Source organism: Dermacentor albipictus, chromosome 6 (genome assembly GCF_038994185.2).
Source record: "Dermacentor albipictus isolate Rhodes 1998 colony chromosome 6, USDA_Dalb.pri_finalv2, whole genome shotgun sequence".
In the NCBI taxonomy this organism is placed as follows: domain Eukaryota; kingdom Metazoa; phylum Arthropoda; class Arachnida; order Ixodida; family Ixodidae; genus Dermacentor; species Dermacentor albipictus.
Window position 1 is genome coordinate 133,438,241 of NC_091826.1, and position 21,307 is coordinate 133,459,547.

The 21,307-nt window shown below is 44.9% G+C and overlaps 1 protein-coding gene and 1 long non-coding RNA gene across 4 annotated transcripts in view; both read right to left on the reverse strand.

The window, feature by feature from the left end:
- The window catches only part of LOC139046760 (zinc finger protein 354A-like), a 35,901-nt gene extending 35,543 nt beyond the window's left edge, over positions 1-358 (reverse strand). Inside the window, exon 1 of the mRNA XM_070521062.1 lies at positions 101-358. Within this exon, the coding sequence (XP_070377163.1) occupies positions 101-358 (258 nt within the window). The remainder of the gene's footprint in view (positions 1-100) is intronic.
- On the reverse strand, positions 359-20,381 carry LOC139061373 (uncharacterized). 3 transcript variants are annotated; one of them, XR_011515409.1, is made up of 6 exons: positions 20,097-20,381; positions 17,446-17,522; positions 16,715-16,777; positions 6,049-6,142; positions 2,490-2,572; positions 359-1,347 (listed from the first exon to the last, which is right to left on the reverse strand). It is a non-coding gene; the product is annotated as an uncharacterized lncRNA (long non-coding RNA). The 3 variants fall into 3 exon arrangements; XR_011515408.1 differs by lacking the exon at positions 2,490-2,572 and having other exon boundaries at positions 20,097-20,366; XR_011515407.1 differs by having other exon boundaries at positions 359-2,572; positions 20,097-20,366.
- Between the last annotated feature and the right edge of the window lie 926 nt (positions 20,382-21,307).

Consider the following 21,307-nt stretch of genomic DNA (forward strand, 5'->3'; position numbering starts at 1 on the left):
AGGAATGTTTTATCATTCGTACTATCTACTTTGCGACGTCCTTGGAGTTTCATCTGTCCAGGATCGACCGTACTGCACGCAGGAAGCAGAGCACAGGTACCTGCTGATTCCGGCGGTAGGGCATGTGCAGGACGGTGGTCGGGTTCACGTTGTGGACACTGCGCATGTGGACCACCATGTGGCAGCGCATCTTGAATTCACGGTAGCAGACCGGGCAGATGGGCTCGCCCGCACGTGGCACAGCGCCAGGGGGCTCTCCGGCGAAAGGCTGCCCCGAGTCGGCCACGCTCTGCAGGCTCGACACCTTCTGCCACGGGAAGCCGTCCGGCGGCACATCCTCCGTGGGCCCTACATGCATCGAGGGCAAGCACGACCGATTCACCGTGGCACTCGCAGCACCTTATCCCGCACTACTTAATTTCGAGGTTGGGCATCTGATTACGCAACAGAGACAACGAAAAACACCACGTCACAATTTGCTCTTACTGCAGCCCTACATGCACCGCTACACGGCAGCTAATGCAGGCAGCTCACTGCGTGCGAGCTCTGCACAAGTAAAGCTCGCACTTAAAGTTATGAAAGTGCATACAACAATGCCTCGTTTTCAGCAGCTGATTATCATCACTTTCATAAACAGATAAAAGCCCCCCAAATTGGGAGCAAGTATGAAGAATAGAAAATTAAGAAATTTCGACACAGAACACGGTAGCATATCAAGAATCGAAACTCGGACGACTTAAGCAGCAACTCCGCAATATTGAACCATCAGAATAAATTACTGCCAACCAGTAATTATTGCACCCACAGATAACGAAGCTAGCTCGATCAAAACATGCACACATTTTGGGAAGATCCAACTGGCAAACACGAGCCACATTATCGATCGGTCACTTTTAACAAACATACCGTGCAGCACACCGTTTCGTTCAAGTGATGCACGCTGGCTTTGCCAATCCCCCAAAGGTGACTTCCCCAATAGTGACCGATCCAGTACATGACTCCCATTTGCAATAGAGGCGATGTCTTGGTTTGACAGAGCCTTGTCCCAAGAAGAAAAGAAAGCACAACTCTCATTCGTAGCAACGACAGACATCTGGGCAATAAAATAACCGAAACTGCCAGGTGGAGGTGAATGCTCGCTTACGTCCCCACCCGAGACACTTGCATTTCAAAGCCAGCAACTACCGACAGGCACGAAATATGACACTGTTCCTCTCGGAGGAGTCCACAAAAATGAACGATGTGCCTGTCGTAAACACAACACCACATTCGTAAGTCCATGGTTGAAGCACATCTTCATCTCTGCTTCCACCCGCCACGGCTTCATGAAATCAATGAGGACATCACCTGTAAAACACCGAAATGGTGAACGAGTTATTTTGGCACGTTTGATGGCAGACGCGTTCACATGGACAGGCGCAACACACGGGATAGCCACATGCCCGCACTCTGCCGCACAGCCGCACCTCGTCACTCAGCAGGTGCAGCAATGTTTCCATCTTCCGAACTACACAAGCAATCTTTCAATCTTTACGCACTTGTTACGGTGTACCTGCCAGCCTGTGAACCTTTAAAATTGATAAAACTTCTGCGAACACAAAGGGGGAGGCATGCTACACAATTTTTGCTACTGAGCATACGCTTCTTATGGGATATCTATGCACTTTGTTAACAATTACCTTTAGACTTGGCACACAAGCAAACTTGGAACAGTGACCAACAACGCTATTTTTAGATCACAGCTACTTTTTCTACAACTGAACTGCAGCCGATTAGACCTACTACAGGATCCTGTGATCATAAACTTGACCGTGCCCTTCTGGTATGCTGCACCTCACCCACCTACCACAAGAGGGCAGCACAGGCATCATCACTTTTTTTTTTTTTTCAGCATAAATACAGAAAGAACAAATACACATGCTGGAGGCAAAGAAAAAAAGCCACGAAGGCTTGACAGGGCTTGTACTGTTCAAACAACCTTGCAGCTTTCTTGCGACATGAGATCTAATAAAAGACATTTTCACGGTTTCAGAGTAAACAAGCTTTGCGTATTCACACACATCATGTCTATCTGCCCAAAAAACAAGAAAATAAAAAGAAAATAAGCACACATCATTTGAATATAATGATATAAAATGCAGGAGAAACACTTTCTTCTACAAATCCTTTACCCCCAAATCAATAAGAAAATGGAACAGTTTAATTATTCAGCAAATGTAATTTTTTTCTCAGCTACGATATCACTCCTGAATAACACCTGAATGACAATGATGGTGCTGGTCACCTTATATTTTTTTCAAAATGGTAACAGGCGCAGCCAGCCCATATGGTTTGCCATGTTTCCTTTGAATAAATCAACCTGCACGCCCATCCTTGGCAGTCTGGGCACCTTTTGGCTGCACAGACACAAAACAGAGCTGCCCGCCCTACGCTAGCCATTAGAGGCACATAAACAAGAGGAGGAGGGTAGCAGAGCCGAAGACGACTACACGGTGCGATGAAATGAGGCCATCACAGGTGCCGCAAAGTTGGGGTCAGCTGGTGCAGCACAGGAGTGACCGACGGGAAAGGCCTGGACATTGATGTTGGATGACAGGGTGAGAGGAATAGAACGAGTTGAAGCAAAAAGACACGGCGAACACAGGCACAACTATTCTATTCATTAGGAGCATACCAAGGCTCACCTGAACGATCGCCCAAATGCCCCCACACCCCCGATGCTCAAACTCTGGGACAGCAGTGCGAATGGTGCCAGAGAACCAACACTTGAGATTTAGCCGAGTTGGCTCCCATTACTTGCTCAGTAGAGCGCAGCAAGACTGGGAAAAAGTCACATGAACACAAAAACACAGCAAGCTTGTCCTGTGTTTTTGTGTTTCACGACTTTGTCCCAGTCACACTGCACTGTAAGTGTGGTAGACTTACTCAGCATTTTTGCAAGCTGCAGTTATTGTAAGCCAAGTGTAAAAAATGGTAGAAAAAATTCTCACAAATTTGCATCACAAGCATTAGGTCCTTCTCTAGACAGAACTAAGTCCTTCACAAGCATTGGTGGGGGACAAGACAGTCGAGCAGATTATTCAGTTTGTGGGTGTCAATCTTTTTCATGATGCATTGCCAACTAATCCAATATCAAGCTCCTACATAATCTTCAAGTCAACTTCCAATATATTTCAAAATGCTTATTTGTTTTACACTAGGGTATGCTGCCTTAGCTTAAAATCTAACTCATGATTGCTAATAGGAGCAGAAATAAACTAAAGATTGACTGAGTGACTGATAATAGTGAAAATGGCTAGAAGTGGCAGGACCATAAATGTTTGAAAATAACCGTTCATTCGAATGATAGAACTGAGAGTACATCTGCCATAAAACCAACCCGAATCCTCCCTTGCATCCCATGGTTTGGTTTCAGCATTCTCAACGCAATATTCCATTCTCCTCACCCCTGCAGTCAGTTTATATTGCCTCCGCGTTATGTTTATTTTACTTGTACTATGAATAAAAACACAAAGGAATTTTCTGTAAATAACTATATTTAGTCATGCTTACCACGGTCGTTTGAACAGCATAATTGCCTTCCTACACAAATAAACAGAGAAGCATCACCTTTTCGAAAATGCCTTGGCTTACATATACCGACTATCGTTATAGGTTTAAAATTTTCTTGCTTTCTGTTTCTTCTAACTTTTCTGATGATTTGTAACCCATTACCCTCTGATGCTTATTGGTCCTGAAGGTACATTAAGTAAAGTGCGAAAGAACTTTGTCCCCTATAAAAGTGTCCACATCTAGACATCTGCACTTTACCCCCTTGGTCACACAGATCGAGGAATGATGCTTGAACCCTTTTAAGATCTTTTTGCTACGTTTACACAAAGTGATGCTTTCAATTAGTGTCTTAATTATATAAATGCTGGCAGCATTAACAGAGACATATAATAAAGCACCTTTCTTGAATTAAAACTTCACTTTGTAGCAGCAAATTTACATTTCAGAGCACTTTAAGCATCCACATTTCACATACAAGGTGGGTAAACAAGTAAGGAGCAAGTGCTTGTGTGGATGAATTGGGTTCAGCACAATGCACTGGCGGGCTAGTTGGTGCGAATGCATAAATACTTTGTTTAGCGCAAAACGACGGACACAAGAAAGAAGACCAGGACAAGGTGCTACTCTCAACTGGCATCATTTTATTGCGTCCCTCCTTTATAGACAGCTTTATAGACAGAATTCAAAAAATCTGTCACATAAGTGCGCTCTTGTGATCGGATGTTGGTGGTTCCTGCACATGGGGCTCACTGCACATGTACCTCTAGTTTCTGCTGCCTATAAAGGAGTGACGAAATAAAATGATGCCAGTTGAGAGTAGCGCCTTGTCCTGGTCGCCTTTCTTGTGTCCGTCGTTTTGCGCTAAACAAATTATGGATGAATTGGGCAACAGTCAAAGCCTCGACATTTCTCACCCATTTCATTTTTTGTCACTGCATCGCCTCCATTTCTGGCAATACTGATCATCTGCAGGAGTTTTGTACTACAAATATCATCAAAAGAAAAAAAGAAATAAGGAAGAGTTGCTAACAGAACTAAATGCGCTCATTTAACTGCAAACATTAAGCTGCTTGATTATCATCAGTATTAGAAAAACTTAAGAGCACAGGAAAGACAGCAGATGAGGAAAAGGAACATGCACTGCGCACACGCGTGCAGAGTGAAAGCGCAGAACGTGTGCGGTCCTCGTGCAAACTTTTCGACAATGCTGCACCACCTCGCCCACCTATCCACCGTGTTACTTTTGCACGGCCGATATTCAGAAAAGCAAAAAAAATATTTATAGAACAACACGCGACTGCAGCAAGTTTCATAAAAGAAGGCCGTACGGTCAGTCGACTATCAGAACCATTGAAACGAGATGTTAATAATAAAGAACCACAGGTCCCCGGGGCAGAGAGAGGGGGGGGCAACAAATACATGTCCAAAAGGTCCCCCCCCCCCCAAAAGAAGAGAGTGCTTGTTTCGCACAGCAGATAAACAAAATTCTTAGCATAGCAAAGCATGTTTCTAAAGGTTAGTTTCCACTTAAAAAGTATGGCCAGCATAAAGCTACCCGGCAAACAGCAATTCAAGTGTTTATTCGCATAAAGCTTGCACTTTTTTCACAGAAAATTGCTGCAAAGCAGCAAAGGCGGGGGAGTGGGGAGGGTTGCAAGAAATATGTGGTAAACGTTTTTTAACACAAGATACTAGGTGCTCAAGAAGAAAAGTGAAGCGGCTAAATTAACCATTTTCGTGCCCACCCAGGAAAGCTCCCAGAAAATATTACTAGCCAGCAGCATTTATTTTGTTATAAGAGCAGAGAGCCTATAGTATCAGGAATTGCAAAAGCACCTATTTGCAGCCAGTACTGCTAGGCACAGAGGAAGAACAGAGTCTGTGAGCGGCACCGCCCATCTGCCGAGCGAGCTGACCGTGTAACCCCAGATGGGGCTTCCTGCACTGCTTGGGGGGGAGGAGTCCCGTCGTCTGCTACTGTAGCCCATCACACGAACAGTGTCACGCCTTGTATCCGGGCAAAAATGCGCAATTTGCAAAGACATTTAATAATTATTAAAATGTACATGTAGATGTTCGGTAGCTTTACAGCAGTAAGGAACAACTGAATGCAAAAAAAAAAAAATTGATCAGCGGATAATGCCCATAGGTATACTAGGGCTCCACAGAAAATGCCTGGGGAAGCTTGTAGTAGAGATGCGCCAACTTAAAATTTGCAAGTGGGCCAACCTGAAATTTGGGAGGTGGGTCAACTTGAAATTTTGGAGTGGGCCAACCTAAATTTGGGGATGGGAAACTTGAAAGTTTGTGGTATGCTCACGCATACGTAGACAACTACAGTGGAGTTTCTGCATACTTTTTAAACATTATTTTGGTCCCAAACAATCATTATAACATTATTCTAGCTATCGCATGCATCATTCAGACATTAACATAATGATCCGTGCTATTTGCCAAACCACGACACACAAAAAATTGTCGGTGCAGCAGCCTCACTCAGACACGCTCATGTGTTCTTCCACCGTGTTGCTACGGCCGCGTCGCCAATGTCAACAGCAGCCTTCAGCTTCCACGTAGCTTCCATAGGAACCTATGGAAAAGTAACACAAACAATTGTGGCATTAGCTGTTTACACGAAACTCAGAAACTTCATGAAATAGTGGAAACCTTGCGACTTGCAGTTTGTATTCAATTATGGTTGCGCACAGTGACAATGTACTTGGCTGCAACATGCCATCCCCGGCTGCAACAAGCAGACGATAGTTGCGGCAGCAATTTGAGGGTGAAAATATTACGAGGAAAGAAAAAAAATTCTAATTTTGATGGCCAATGTGGCAATACGAAAATTATGCAAGCAAATACAGTACACACATTCGCTCACAACTGAATCGTGGTAATTTGAAAGATAGATTTCAATGATATGTACATCTGCTCCCTCCGAGTTGAAGCTGCATGCAAAAGAGGCTGTGCTTCATTTAGTTGTGAACTTTAAAAGAACACACAACAGTAAGTTTGGATTGGTGTCTTAATGACATTACGTTCACTTAGCCAGAAAGAGGTTAATTACTAGCCAATATGTTTGACTATGTGTTTCGCACATCCCCACCACCACGTCACTTCCCACAGGTCGTTCCCTCAGCATTGCTCGCTCTACCGCCTACACTGTCAGTTTTTCATTCTCTTTTCTAATACAGTAACCAAGTGGGGACAGCCTTCTGGACAGCACCACAACTACCATCAATATGCAGTCACATCTAGCACAACATGGCCATCATCATGAATTATTTTTCTATGCAATCACCAGCCCTTGCATCATAAAAGAACATTAAGACCAGAGCTTTCCAGGGATCGCACAGCACACTTGACTCAAAATTCAAGGAAGAGGAAACAAATCCTATTTGTACACTGAAATTTCCTTCTCCTCGGCTACAATTTCCTGCAGCTAACAAGCCGCCGAGTTGGATCCGTGCTTCAAGCTATTCAGGGCACTTTTCTAGATTGATTTTCACATCGTAATTATGTCAATCGCCTTCTGGCATGATGGTTAGTAGTGTTCGACTTGAGAAATATTAAAGCACTCATTGGCAAAGCAGTTTTGCAGAACCGCATAAGGTGGAGGAAGGTTGAAGAAAGGAAAAACTGTCATATACTCAAATATATTACGATGCCACAAAGGAAATCAACACAGCTTCACCAGAAAGAAAGCTTTGCAGTTGAGGACCGGTCTGGGACCCATAAAGGTCCGGAAACCCATATGGGTTTCTTTCGCGGCTTCGTGCAGGTGGATGACAATATTTCCTCTCGCAAGATACTCATTGTGCTAAAGCCAAATGAAATTTACCTGTCGCCAGGCCGTTCCAGAGTATAGGGCTTTCTTTTTTTTTATTACCAGGGTTCTGGTGATGGTAACATTGATAGTTTGGCATTCCAGAGGCGTAATACACAAGTCTAGATTAACTTAATAACTTCCGCTGGATCGACAAGTGGCGTGAAACGCTACCTCAACAACACCTCAGAAGCTAGCCACCTTGACAGCCATGTGAGAAACACTTAACAATGCATGCAAAAAACACACACACCATGCAGCTTAGCCAGACTGAAACAATAGTAAATAAAGGCACCAACACACAGCAACAAAAGTAAAAAATATTGCTCGCATGGAATTATAGAGCAGGTCTAGCCACACTGGAAGCCCACTTTAAATAAATATAGCAGGTACTAGAAGCAGTGACAAAGTTCCAAATAATTTTTAAATGAGGCACTAACGTGGGAAAAAATGCCTGCGTATTGTCACATGGAGTGATGACGCCTATGCTATTTTTCAATATGTGAACCATCCTTGAAATTTGTCATAGCACAACCTTGTCTACACTTTTAATTAAAACATTAATTTTTCTAATGCTTTTCCTGGCTTCATTGTCTATTGGTTTTACATGGGGTATGCGAATACTCGAATATTCTATTTCGAGTTGAACAGTGAATGTTCGCATAATTTGATTAGCAAATCTAATATCTAATATTCAGTTTTTTGAATATCGTTACTTCCTGTACACGACCGAGCCGTGGTATGCCGGGGCAAGCCCAGCGTTGCCATGGCGCCCACTTTCTATTGGTACAAGATTCAACCAGGCAAACTGGACCAATTGGAATATTTAAACACAAACACCAGGAACAAAAAAGCAGCACATGTGAAAAGCAGGGAAGCATGGCCAAAGATCAGGTCCATTAGCCACCACAGGGCACACTGATCAAATCGCACAGGCAAGTTCAATGCTCACACATGCACATTTGCGCGGTACCGATCTTTCTACCCACATGCAAGCACCCAGATGAACATGGGATGCTTGCTCACGGTAGTTGCTGGCTGGTCAACCACAGACCTGAATGCCACTTCAACAGCTGTCAGTCTAACCCGTACACGTGACCAACCACTGATGAGCCACCCATGGGAACATAATAGCGACAAGCTTTCCGCGACAGTTTGCAGCCCGTTCTCACATAGGCCGATGGCAAATTTTCATCACGGTCGCACCATTGGCTACAGTGTCTAGCCTGCTGGGCCTGAAGCCATCAGGTGTCCGCGACTAAAGTGACAGTTTCCGAATCTCAGTCACATTCCCAGTGGTCGCATGATCCTCAGAAAGCCGACAAATTGCTTCGCTAACGAAACCAAGCGATTGGGACGACTGCTGCACGTTCACAGCTGCCATCATTGCAAAATAACATGTGGTGGCCCCTAGTTCTGAACGCCGTTCGCAGGCACACAGTGGCCTCTTTTTCTTAGCTTCAAGCAGCTGGTTGCAAGGCGAGCTTTGGACTTGCATGGCGGGCTCTACAGTATCATGTGACAACACACTGAACCCCCACTGTAGATGCATGTACACGGACGGCAGATGGACATAGATGAAACAGCAAGGGAGTGGCACACAGGACGTTTGCGATATCTCTACCGTTGGCACTGATGGCCACACGTAGCGGTGCAGAGTAACGCCACACATTCCCCGCTTTTGTCTGTCGCGCAAATTGGCCTTAATTAACGAGCTTACGATGAACCACAAAAGCCTCCTGCAAGAAAGATGGAAAAGCCCTCCTGCTCTTCAGAAGAAAACTGTACAGCAAAACTTTCTAATCAATAGAAGATTGCCATTAAGCACAGTATGGCCCATTGTTAAACCGAAAACCACATTGGTGTTTAGGACAACTTGCCTATTTCTTCAGCTTCGGAGGGAAAAAGCACTTAAAGCTACCAGACAGCCGTTCCATCAACAAAAAATATTTTCCAGACCTTCGTATACAGAGTTATCAGTGCAGGCATACTAATTTGGAGTTTAGATGAATAAGAGTGGAGCACACTGTACATCTCAATTCACAGGTCCCCAAGTTGCTGAGAGCTGGTGAGATTGCCGTCAAGCAATGTGATCAGCCTCCCGAGCATGGGCAGCACTGCATTTCCTGCACGAAATTTTCAGATATTCAATATTCAGCTTTTCTTTCTTGATTTGATTCAACATTCAATTCAAAATCTACTACTCCGCATTTGCACACCCCTAGTTTTATGTACTCAATAAACTGGAATATAAGGCAAGAAATTTCAAAGAAAAAAAAAGCAGGCTGAAATGACCCTTTGTCCTATATAGCAGTGTATATAGGAGTAGCTGTCTGGAGACATACAGTGTGCATGATAGCAGACGCATAGCTCAAGCTGCATCCCTATGCAAATGTAATTGCTGGCTTTTTTCTGTGCACTCTTCTGACCAACCTCGTGCGTGATTTGTTTATTTTGGCAAAGGTAGAGTCTTCGGCATGTAATCAATTCATTGCAGCACAAGTGCAGTGCAAAAGGTGGGGACAAGACAAAGACACACATGGCGCCAATTTCCAACAAGCTTATTGATGACGCATAGTACAGAGACATGAGCAGAAAGGAAGAAACAGAAGCAAGCAATGCACCTTATCCCACACCCGGATGGACATATCACTTGCCACGTGTAACAGTTCACAACGCAAACATACGTTTCAACTGGTTTAGGTAAGTTATCTCACTTGGTGCCAGCATGACTGGCAGAAAGCTTGTGCATGAATTCCAACAGCTGCACGTGTTCCTCAAGCATGTTTAGAAACAACCAGCTCAAACTGGTTTCACGCACAAACTTTCTACCAATTCCTTAACATTTTTTGGGAGCTGTGCCTTTCGAGCAGAGATTCGTGCTAGCACTTTAAGCAAAGTGAAAAGCCCCTTTCAATTGGTACATTCAATTTGTGAAAAGGACCATTATAAATGTGAGCCTTGTCAGCACTCTTGGAAGGTCATACTCGCACTTTATGCAACCAAGTTTCAAAGCTCAGGTCAATTACCCAAATGCATTAGTACTTGCTTTATCAAAAAAGCTTCCAAAGCAGATCAAGTGTGGTGGTGAACAAGCTAAGCCTGGTCTGTTCAAAATGACTTGCTTGCTGTGCTCCCGTATCTACACAACACCGGCTGAAAAGGATTGGCTAGCACTTTTTTTCCTCTCCAGAAACACGACCCAGGCTTTGCAAGTTTGTGAATGCTATTGCAGCCAGCCGTGGTGGATGTGCTGTGAAACACAAAACACGCTTTTGTGTCCCGTGTCACAACCATAGTATACTTAATACCACTGTCCTGCGAGGAGACATATGCAAGACAAACCGGCAGCTGCCTCAATGTTCGTCTATGAGAGCACCGCAATAAGGTGCACAATGCATCGTGAAAGCGGCTGCACGCCCTTGTTTTGAGTTGTGAAGTCCTGGCAAAGCACAGCTCGTGTGCAAAATCATATATGAGTGGGCTACATTAGAAAATTTGATAGCTCATGATTTGATGCCATTTGACAGTTTTCCATCAACCGAAATGCCACAAATGCTGCACGTGTACCTTGTGAACTCTTAACACATGGCAAGCGATGTGTCCATCCTGATGTTGCATCAGACCGAGTCAGTGCAGTGTTAGTGCTCCTATGTTGTCCCCACCTTCCACACTACGGTCGTTTGCTTTTTGTCTGGTGAGCAACGAGTAGCGACATGCGGGGACAGTGCTCAGCGGGGCTCAAGATAGTCATGGAGACTTTGCCAAAATGGCCGCTCAGCACCAGTTTGGAGTTTCTGACGAAGAACTGCACCAGCGTGCAACTCGCATGACATGTCTTTTCGTGGGCGTCGCGAGTGAGCACATTGTGTGCTCACCACTCGGGACAGTGCAGTCAATTCACTGCAAACCCATTGCGAAAATAAACGCATTTCAATTATTTTATTTTTCACTTCAAGGCAAGAGATTGACCTATATCCCGGCTCATATAGTAGTAAATCTCACTCCTCGGTTCCTATAGTTATTCTCTGTCACTGCTGCATATCGTAGTTGTTCACTACCAGGCACTAAAACAAGGCCTCTGCCCGAGCCACAGCGTCACTGACAAGATGCAAGAACTGTTCCAGTTTTCGAGATAGCCACATGATGGTGCTAGTTATCTGGTCAGCACACGCTCACACAGGTACAAATTCGTGCAAGAGATTTTCAGTGCACAATACAAAATGGGACACGGCTGCCACTGAATGCAAAGCCTGCAGAGTCAAAGGTTTTGCGTGTTAAGCAGCTGATTTCAGCAGAGGCAGTTGTGCAACGTTTATGGACCACACAGTCTTGCCCACAGTGAAGTCATTTGATGACACAAGCAACGTGTTTGATGAAGACCACACTTGCTGGCCGTCACTCACGAGAGCAAACTGATGAGAAGTATGCAGCAAGCAGTTTAAAATTTGCAATGCTTCACGATTTCAGAAATTTCCTCTCAGCTTCTAGATATTAGGAGCTCCCTGCAATTGTGGTTTATAGCAGGGCTACTTTTGTTGGCAATGCTGCAGTTCTGGTGGAAACCTGGTTTCAGGTGGCATGACACTAGCGTCAATGCTGTGCTACGACAAATTCCTAGAGGACGGCTGTCCACATCTGCACTGTGCAGACAATATTGTTCTTGTGCTTGCATCTCATTAGGAATTAACCGGAATCCAGTGGACACCCTTCGTACATACGTGTCAATGAAAACCAAAAGCAGACCTGTGCTATGCCAGGTGTCCACTGACACGACAGACAGTGACAGACAAAATAGTGTGTCCAAAATAAAAAGAGCTGGGTGTCACGATGGCAAAATCTGTATACTTTCGCAGAGACACACATTGAGCTTGGCCTCTCAGTACGTTACACGAGGGGGGGGGGGGGGGGGTAGGCAAGGCTGAAAATTCTGCAGTACTCTGCATCAATGACAGCCCCATTAAGAAAGTGTGCAAGTTAAGCCTTCAGCTTCAATTATATCCCCTTTCAGCTGCACCAAAAATGGACAGGATGTTTTGAACTGATGCAAGCTACTTGGATCACCGAGCGCTGCCAGATCTTGGCTAGCTAATTGCCACAGTATAGTTATAAATCTTGGTTTTGAACTAAACATTTTACAGCGAAGCTGTTTACGACTTGAATCCCGAGGACTTTCCACATCCATTGCGTCGACAGAAAACCGAGGTGGGCCAATAATCCCAGCAGCATAGCCGGGCCAGGAGCCCCGTAAGGCAGAAGAAGTGCACAGCACGTCTACAGCACAGCTTTTGTTTCAATACGAAACAGACATAAATAAATAACGCCGTCAAACCACACGACTGACGGCGAGGTGCACGCACTTCCACGTTGATCAACGTACGTTGCCGCCAATCCTTTGCCAGCAGTCATTGCAGACTTCAACCTAGACACCTCAAAACCGGGAACAAAAGCTGAATCAATGCTAGACTTATATTACCGTATTTACTCGCATAATGATCGCACCCGCGTAATGATTGCACCCCTGAATTTTGTCGTCAAAATTCAATTTTTTTTTATTTCCCGTGTAGATCTCACCCCGAACTTGCCACAGTGATATGTCATGTGCCAAGTCTAGCTAATAATGATCGCGCTTACCATCTGTCAAATGCTACGCAAACGACTCTTCAAGACAAACCAAGCGGTCTGCATGCACCAAACGTTCTTAAGTAGATGCCTCATTTCATTGCTTTCATCACTTTCCGCACTTCCACGACTAAAAAAAAGCTGGAACCAAACTTGCCTTTATTCTGTGTAGGCTTTACAGTGGTTGTGGTCAACAACAACAAAAAAGGCGCCTTTCGTTTCTTCTCATCTGCAGTTGTGGGCACGCAACAAATCGCGAGCGGCAACGATAGTAGCCATGTTTACACTGATACGTTAAAAGTGTACCCCATTCATACGTACGCCGACGCTTGTAACACAGCTAAGATATTCACCCATCCTTAGCGGAAACGTGCCGTGTTAGGATAGTAGTGAAGACAGATGCCGCAGTTTCCGCAGCATGTCGGCCATGTGCTTCAATGTCATTGGCAGCCAAGCGCGCCCATCTGCTTCTGTCCCCTCAAAGTGAACATGGCTATGTTATTGCCACAAACTTGCCAATGTTAACGACAGTATTCATTACTGATACGGAAGAAACTGTTTCAATGCACGTAATGTACTCACGAGAAGATTAAAAAAGATCGCGTTTAACGCGTTTGGCTTGCTCCGCCAGCCGCCATTTTTGTTTTGGTGTACCACAGTAAATGCAGGACGAAAAAAAATCATTTTTTCTTTTCGCGGGAAATTTAACCTGCGAAACCCGTGATTTTGCTTCCACTTTTCTGACAAAAGTGCTATCATTATGTGAGTAAATACGATATTCACCAGCTTGGTGGAAGGCCTCAGCCTTGGTTACTTTAACAATCCGAGTCAACCAATGGGTCATGCATCAAGTTGACTTTGGCCTCAAACATTTCTCAAATAAGAACAGAAAACACCAGTGTGTATTATAGTGACCACAAAGCAGTTATAGCAGTCATTTTAAAGTAACAAATTAAGGTTTTGTAAACTGCATTGAAACATGTATTTGTGTCGTATATCACTTTGAATAGCTGCTGGCGCACAACACTATGGGCGCTCGTCCAGGGATCGGTGTTTCACAAGCTGCCCTACATTACAAGCAGAACATACCTACAGCTTCGGTGAACTTCACAGGAGTGGACTGGCAGCGACCTTTTCTTGTACCCATTTTCAGAAAATTTTCATTTACTAAAATTTGATTTGCAATTATTGTTCATGACGAAATTCGAAGAATACTAATCCGTTGTATCCACCAGTTCCTTATACCCTATTTTGTTAAACGTTTGAACATTCGGCATGAAAATTTAAAAACGATTTAGCCATTCAATTTTATCTAACCCTTTTTATGTTCACTTAGATAGACACTACGGTTAAATGCTGAATCAATGCTAGACTTATATTATTCTTTTATGTCAATTTTGTGCAGATAAACACTTCCAGAACATTCCTCCACTCAACACTCCATTTTGAATACAAGAAATTAATGATTATGCAATTGCTGCATTTCAAAGACATTCCACAATGGCACACAAGACAATTTTTTTAAGCAGGTGGTTCCAGAGCTTAGTTAAATATACAGAGGAGTGACGGAGGTTCGCAAGCAATTCCTTCTTGCACGCATTTGTAGAAGAAGGGTTCATGAAGTGCAGTGCATACAAATATGGCGGTAGGGCACATTGAAAAAAGAAGACAGAGGCCCATTCAGTATGCACTCTTTTCATTCTGCTCGGCCATGCACAAATTATCGTCAACAAAAGGTTCTACAGACTGCAGGATCTAGGGAAATTCCAAACTGCCTGAAAGTCTGTAACTGTAGCCAGCAAGATTGTGTCATTTGCATGGCTACAGTGCAGGCTGCAAATACCAGGCTGTGGAGATGTGCAGCATTTTCTAAGACGCCGTGGTCCCTTAAATTTTGAGGTTCACTGTGAAGGCTAAGCCAACTGAAAAGTTTCTTGTTTTGATCCCAATTCAGTGTAAAAAAAAAGGGGGGGGGAGAAAAGAGAAAGTACACACACATACAGGGCTGTTTGCAACAGAGCAATCCAGCAAACTTGAACTGCATAATTTCATTCGACACCTCCATAACGATCAATGCTCACTTCAGAACTTGGCCTCAGCAATCCTGTATTCTTTTTTTACTTTTTCTTAATACATGTTTGTATGCTGTGAGCGATTCGTGAACCTTGTTTGTTGGGATGGGTACTCGTTGATTGTTCAATATGTGCTCTTTGCCTTTATTTCACTCAATTCACTGTGTACAACACCACAGCCCCGGACAACATTATGTGTATTGGCATAGCCCGGGGACGGAAGTCGAAACCTCCTTCCCATTGCCCCCTTTCCCATGGAACAGAAAGTTTCAGGAGGTGGCCTCCGAAAAGGAGACATGGACGAAAGGGAAAGCTTAATGCTAGTGGTGGTCCGAAGGGAGGGCGATCCCCTCTCGCACGCACAGAACATTGCAGCCCCACTCTACCTCATTCCAGATTGTGTTAACCATGACTGCTGAGGGGGAGATCACCGCTAAATATTCCACACACAGATGAAGATGGCACGAGCACGAAATTTGGAGGCATTGTTGCTCCCCACCAGGCCTTTGTGTCGTCATAGAGCTTCTCATGTCTGGTACTTGAACAAATCGTTGACCGTGCTGCACGGGAGAATTCCGAAAACATTGCGACTTGCCTGTCTAGGAATTGCATAATAAGTATGCACTTTTCTTTCTTCTTTCCCTTATTTCCAACTTTCATCATGTTAATAAACTTGAGAAGAGGTTGCTGTTCAGCAATTTTGTATATGCTGTTAAGAATGAAAACAGTGCAAAAGATGTAATGCTGATTTGCACATGGCAAAATATATCAAGGACAGGGATGCTGGGCTAGGGAAGCTAAGAAACCACCACAACAAACAGGTGTGGGGGCAGGCAGGTGAATGGCCTCGAAGTCTACATAGAAATAGAAATATAGGAATGTTAGAGTCCGCCACGCTGTTTAACAACCCGGTGAATTTTGAAGAGTGCGACAGTGACAAACTAAAAAAGATCTTTAAGAAGGGGAGTGCAGTGATGAATACAAGGAGCGGTAGGGCAGACACACATTAAAAGCCATCAAGAAGGAAGTAGGTAGATATTTATGGGCATAGGGAGAGCATCCTGTCACTGCCCGATAGCTCAGCACGAGACTGTCGTCGCCAGTTGCCCAGCTCAGGCTCACCCAGCCCGTTGTGAAGCGTGCTGCTTGCTGCGGAGAGCCCATCCCAGTTAAACGTGTCTTGGCAAATTTCAGAATAGACGGGTGTCAGGAGACATGACACTTTCAAATCTCTCGAAGCTACTGGTCCTTACTTTACTGCAAACTACAGATGCCATAAACTTCACAAAGGCTTCTAAACAGGAAGCAGCCCTGTTTCGGACTGTCTGCCGCATCAGTTACCGAATGTGATTAAATCACAATATATGTTGCGTGATGACTACAATACTATGATCACAAGTTACTTCCAAACATCTGTTCAAGCAAGTTGGACAGCAGATCAGAGAGAATTGAGTGAAACTTGCATCACATGATACTACTGAAGTTCTAGCGCAAAGCTTCATTCCTGCATTTCTATACCTAGAATAATATAGCACGCCCACAATGCCGAAAGCGCCATTGAGTGTTAGGCGACTTGCAAATAGTGCTCGCCCTCTTCCATATGTAGGTGTAGTACCATACCTTCCGTGGCCGTACCACTCACCAGGAGATCTGGCTGGAAAACAACGGTGATCTCCACTGTTACCTGGGCTGCAACAAGTCTGGCCTGCAAACAAGAAGACACTATAGGATGCTGTTTTTTCTCCGGCCCCGCTTTTAGCGCTGTTTGCTTTTTGAAGTCGTGTACCAGCTAGGTTATCGACATACCTTACGTAAGTGCATCAATTCATAAACAGAATTTTTATTACCTTTTTTTAATATTTCTAAAGATAGCATAAGGTTGATAGCATAACTTCATGCAAAGTGGCTGCACGCCTTAGCATTGAAAAACTTTTATCAGAAGTTAAGGAAAGTGTTGTTTCGGCAATGCAAAAACATGCATCCTTGTTAAAGCATTGTTGCCCGGGAAGTGTTCAGAGTTCGTCCTTTGTCTAAGAGAGAGGGGGACAGGGGTGAAGGAGTGGTAGTTGTCGGTGAAGAACACCCCCACCAGAAATGAATTTATGGCAATGCCACTGATCCCGCACACTGTGTTCCTCATTCGAGGCGGGTGCTCTGGTTGACACTGCCAAGACCTGCACGCGTTAATAGAAGAGAGGGCAGCCACACAACTGCGACTGTAAGTACGACTCAAAAGTATGCTCTTCCTTTGCAGCTCAAAACAAGGAACGAGCTGACTTTGGTAGCACGTCACGCTCTACTATCGGCCCCCATCAGCAGGTTCGCAGTGGCATAATGAGGGCCTCTTGCAAAAAATAGAAAACGGGAACTTGCACTGTGGTGTTAAATGACAATTCATCCTGTGCACCTTGTCCCTCACTTGAGGCTGCTGCAGTTGATGGTGCCGAGACCTGCACACATTAATAGAAGAGAGGACAGCCGCACAACAAATGACTACAACTGTAAGTATGGTTCAAAAGCATGCTTTTCCTTTGCAGCTCAAACTGCCTAGAAGCTGGAATGAGCCGACTTTGGTAGCATGTCGCATTCCACCATCTGCCATCGTCTGTCAGCGGGTTAACGGTGGCATAATGAGGGCCCCTGTGACAGAATACAAAATGGCCACTCGCACTGTGGTGATAAATGACAACCGAAGGTGAAGTGACATGGCACAGATAGCACTCGCAGGTTGTGAATGACATTATGCTCAAAAAGTACAGTGGGCTGCCCTTTAGCAGTGGTAACCTACAGACATGGAACCTAATTGGAGCATAAGAGAGGAAGCTAATTGAGAAGAAGCTAATAATGCGTGGTGAAACAGAAAACTGGCAGGCAGAAACAGGAAGTGTGGTCGAGAGCAGACGGGTAGAGCAGTGGAGTCCCAGCTGCAATCCGAGAGTCGGGCAGTGCACAGCGCTGACAAGCCGCCCACCGCAGAACGGGTTTCGGGGAAACACGGCTGCAGAGGCCGTGTGGCGAGGCAGGCATGGACAGAAAATGCTGGGTGAAAGGAAGACAGGCTGACCAGAGTACAGCTCTGCATTGGAAACAGATTATTTTCACATCTTGCGGGCACATACGATGGAGCCACATGACACAAGTGAGGCAATTGGAGGAAAGAGGCCTCTGTCCTGCAGGGCATGAGATGGGATACTGCCAAGGGCAAAATTTGTTGCCGTGGGCTTCTCCAATACAGCGCCTGACTGGCAGTCTCGCATGTCATCCAACTGCTACAGCCAGACCAAAACTGCACCACCATCCTGCAAGGGTCAATAACAAAGTATGCTGCACAGCTTCTTTCTGTGGTTAATATCTAGTGGGTGAAATGCAATGCTCTTTTATGGGCAAGCAGTCGGCTACAACGTATCACAAATGCAGCAGACTGTTTTTACAACACCAACTCTCTCTTGTGGAACCATTATGGAAAGCTCTGGTGAAAGTGACACCATCAAGCACAAATGTTTCGTTCCAGCGTAACTGCTTCTAGTGCTCTTTGAAAAAACTAAATGTGCACAGTGGGTTACCAGGTATGCCGTGGCAAAGGGCTCTGGATTAATTTTGACCACCCGGGGTTCTTCCATGGCGAGTGTACACCATCAGATGGTGGCCACCACGGCTGGCAATCAAACCTCGTGCTCTGCAGCAGCCAACAGCCACAGTTGCTTGCCAACGTTCTTGGCAATGCAGTTCCCACACTGCGTTCACACCGAACCAACCAATGCCACAAGTGAAAGCGTGCCAACGCAGCAGTACAGCATGCAACTCGAGGGTCAGTGAAACAAATGTGGATAATGTGCTCAATTTCTAACAAGCATATATTTGAAACAATTACGTGTACCTATGGAAAGAATCACAGCTCACCAAGGCGGGTGTCACGAGCCCTTCAGTTAAACTGACCCATTATTCTATTTCAGTAAAATAAAAAATGCTAACAAGGATATTTTCATTCGTGACAAAGTCTACTACAAGATCACCTTGTAGCCACATCAATAAGTGGCATTCAAATGATAAAAATTCCCACAAATTGACCCAAATAGTTTGCCCATATTTAAATGTCAAAGATCATCCCACAAAAGAAATCTAAACAAACGATGTGTTTCTTCTTTGTAAAGTAGATAGGTACTTTGAACTCTACTTTGATCTCTACTGAGGTTGTCTCAATCGTTGCTGTACCCACACGATTCGTATCAAGGTCGTTATATTGCGGTGTCTGATGCAACACAAAAACATGCTTAATTTATTCGGAATAAAAAAAAATACATCTTTGCAAAATTTTAATGTCTTAGCTAGGCACATGATGACCAATGAATGTCTGTCGACTTAAATCATTACACAAGAAAACGACTACACTTCAACGTACACTACCACGGCATGCATGAAAATATATTCTATCCTGACGTCCACCGTATTTTCGAGATGAACGTATGCTTAAATCTGCTGAGCGAGGTTTGATGGTGGTTGGACAGATTAAGGCGGCAGCACAGACCCAAGAAACGCCAAGAACAGACCCTAATTAATTCAGCGCTCGTGGCGCCTACTTTTGTCGTTTCTTGCGTCCTCGTTTTCTCTACAACTCCACAGACAACGAACGAATAAGCATGCAAACACGTCCTGAGTGGCGGTCACGTAGAGCCTACATACAGCTGCATACAAAACGCAAAACTTGACACATCGTGCGCACACCGATCGAACGCGCCGAACCGCTTCCGCGAAAGATGTGCACTAACGCATATACGCACACGGCAACCGCTGCGAAAGAACAGACTGACTACGGCGAAAAGCTGATCTGGCATTGTCCTACACACAATGACGAGTGAAATGTCTTGCCAACTACCTACTTTTCTCCATGTTTACTTTATGTTAGGTGGCTGTACGCACAGCTGAATCGAGCCTTTGTCTTCGCCATTATAAAGACGCGCTCAGAGGCGCGTTGGGTGTCGCGCACGTGCTCCAACCGATTATGGCGTATGCAGGTCCGCACTTACCGGGTCCGACGGCGACGCGACGAGTCTTTAAATGCCTTCGTTTTCTGGAAGGACCATTTCTCAAAACACGCAGAAAGCAGTTGAGACCTAGCGCATGGCCGACCTATCGCCAAAACTAGGCCTCTCGCAGAATCGCTTTCACCATGCTTTCACCAACGTGCTGCACAAGCTAGCTTCGGTGGCCGCGTTATCGAGAGGAGTCCCTGACAGACAGGCCATGGGCAGGCACTGGTCACTCCGGTGCATTGCCGCAGACGCTAGTTTAGCGATGACGTAACCGCACGTGACCGAATACAAGAGCATGACCATGAAAGCGAAACTGAAAGTGATTTGCAGAGCTGAATGGTTTCCAAAGTTGGGAAATAATCTGCAGAGACATTTATGTTGAAAAAAAATCGCATGGCGGCCAATAACAAAAAAGTTTGCGGATTTCAGAACTATGCTTGAGACGACCGGGGTCTGGGGCCAAAAAGCTGTTTATTTGAAGCATACAGCCCACGTTCCAGCGTTACAAAGCGCGGCCATGGGAAACCTCACTACGGGTAGAAATGCTACGCTGGATCGGATGCCGTTACGAATTTCGCCGGACCACAGCCGCAGCAGACAGCGGAAGAGGCGCTGAACGGCTGCAGATGCATACGACTACGCATCCCTTTTGATATATACGCAGTTATTGAAACAAAAATTGTTCCCCTTAGAGGCTACAAGCTTTGTCGATGGAACAGTTTGGAATGCCTCCGCATCGTTCGTACGGTGGAGATGCCGTGATTCGGTCAACGACGTTGTTGAGGTAAATTTGTGTAATTTATTTTGTTCCGTCGTGTACGGGTCGGGGTACACTCACAAAAAAGTTTGCACCCTTTGGGACTTGTTCCACAACGATAATGCATGGTCATCTGCCTTGCCTGAGTTTCCTTTCTTGAAAACTCTGCGCTCGATATACTTTCCTGTCGAGAATACTCTGTCACGCTAATAACGAGCATGCCGTTGGTGACCTAGAAGTAACGGGCGCACAGCATTAAAGAAAATGCGGGCAAGATAGATGATGAATAATTGAGACAAGATAAATCCCAAAAGGTGGAAACATTTTTTAAGAGTTGATGGGTAGACCATAAATATGATGGCTTTGGCGCTAACAAGGAAGGACTGAAGGGCGCTCCCCTTGTTCCCTTCCGTCCTTCCTTGTTTGCGCCAAAGCGATCATATTGCTG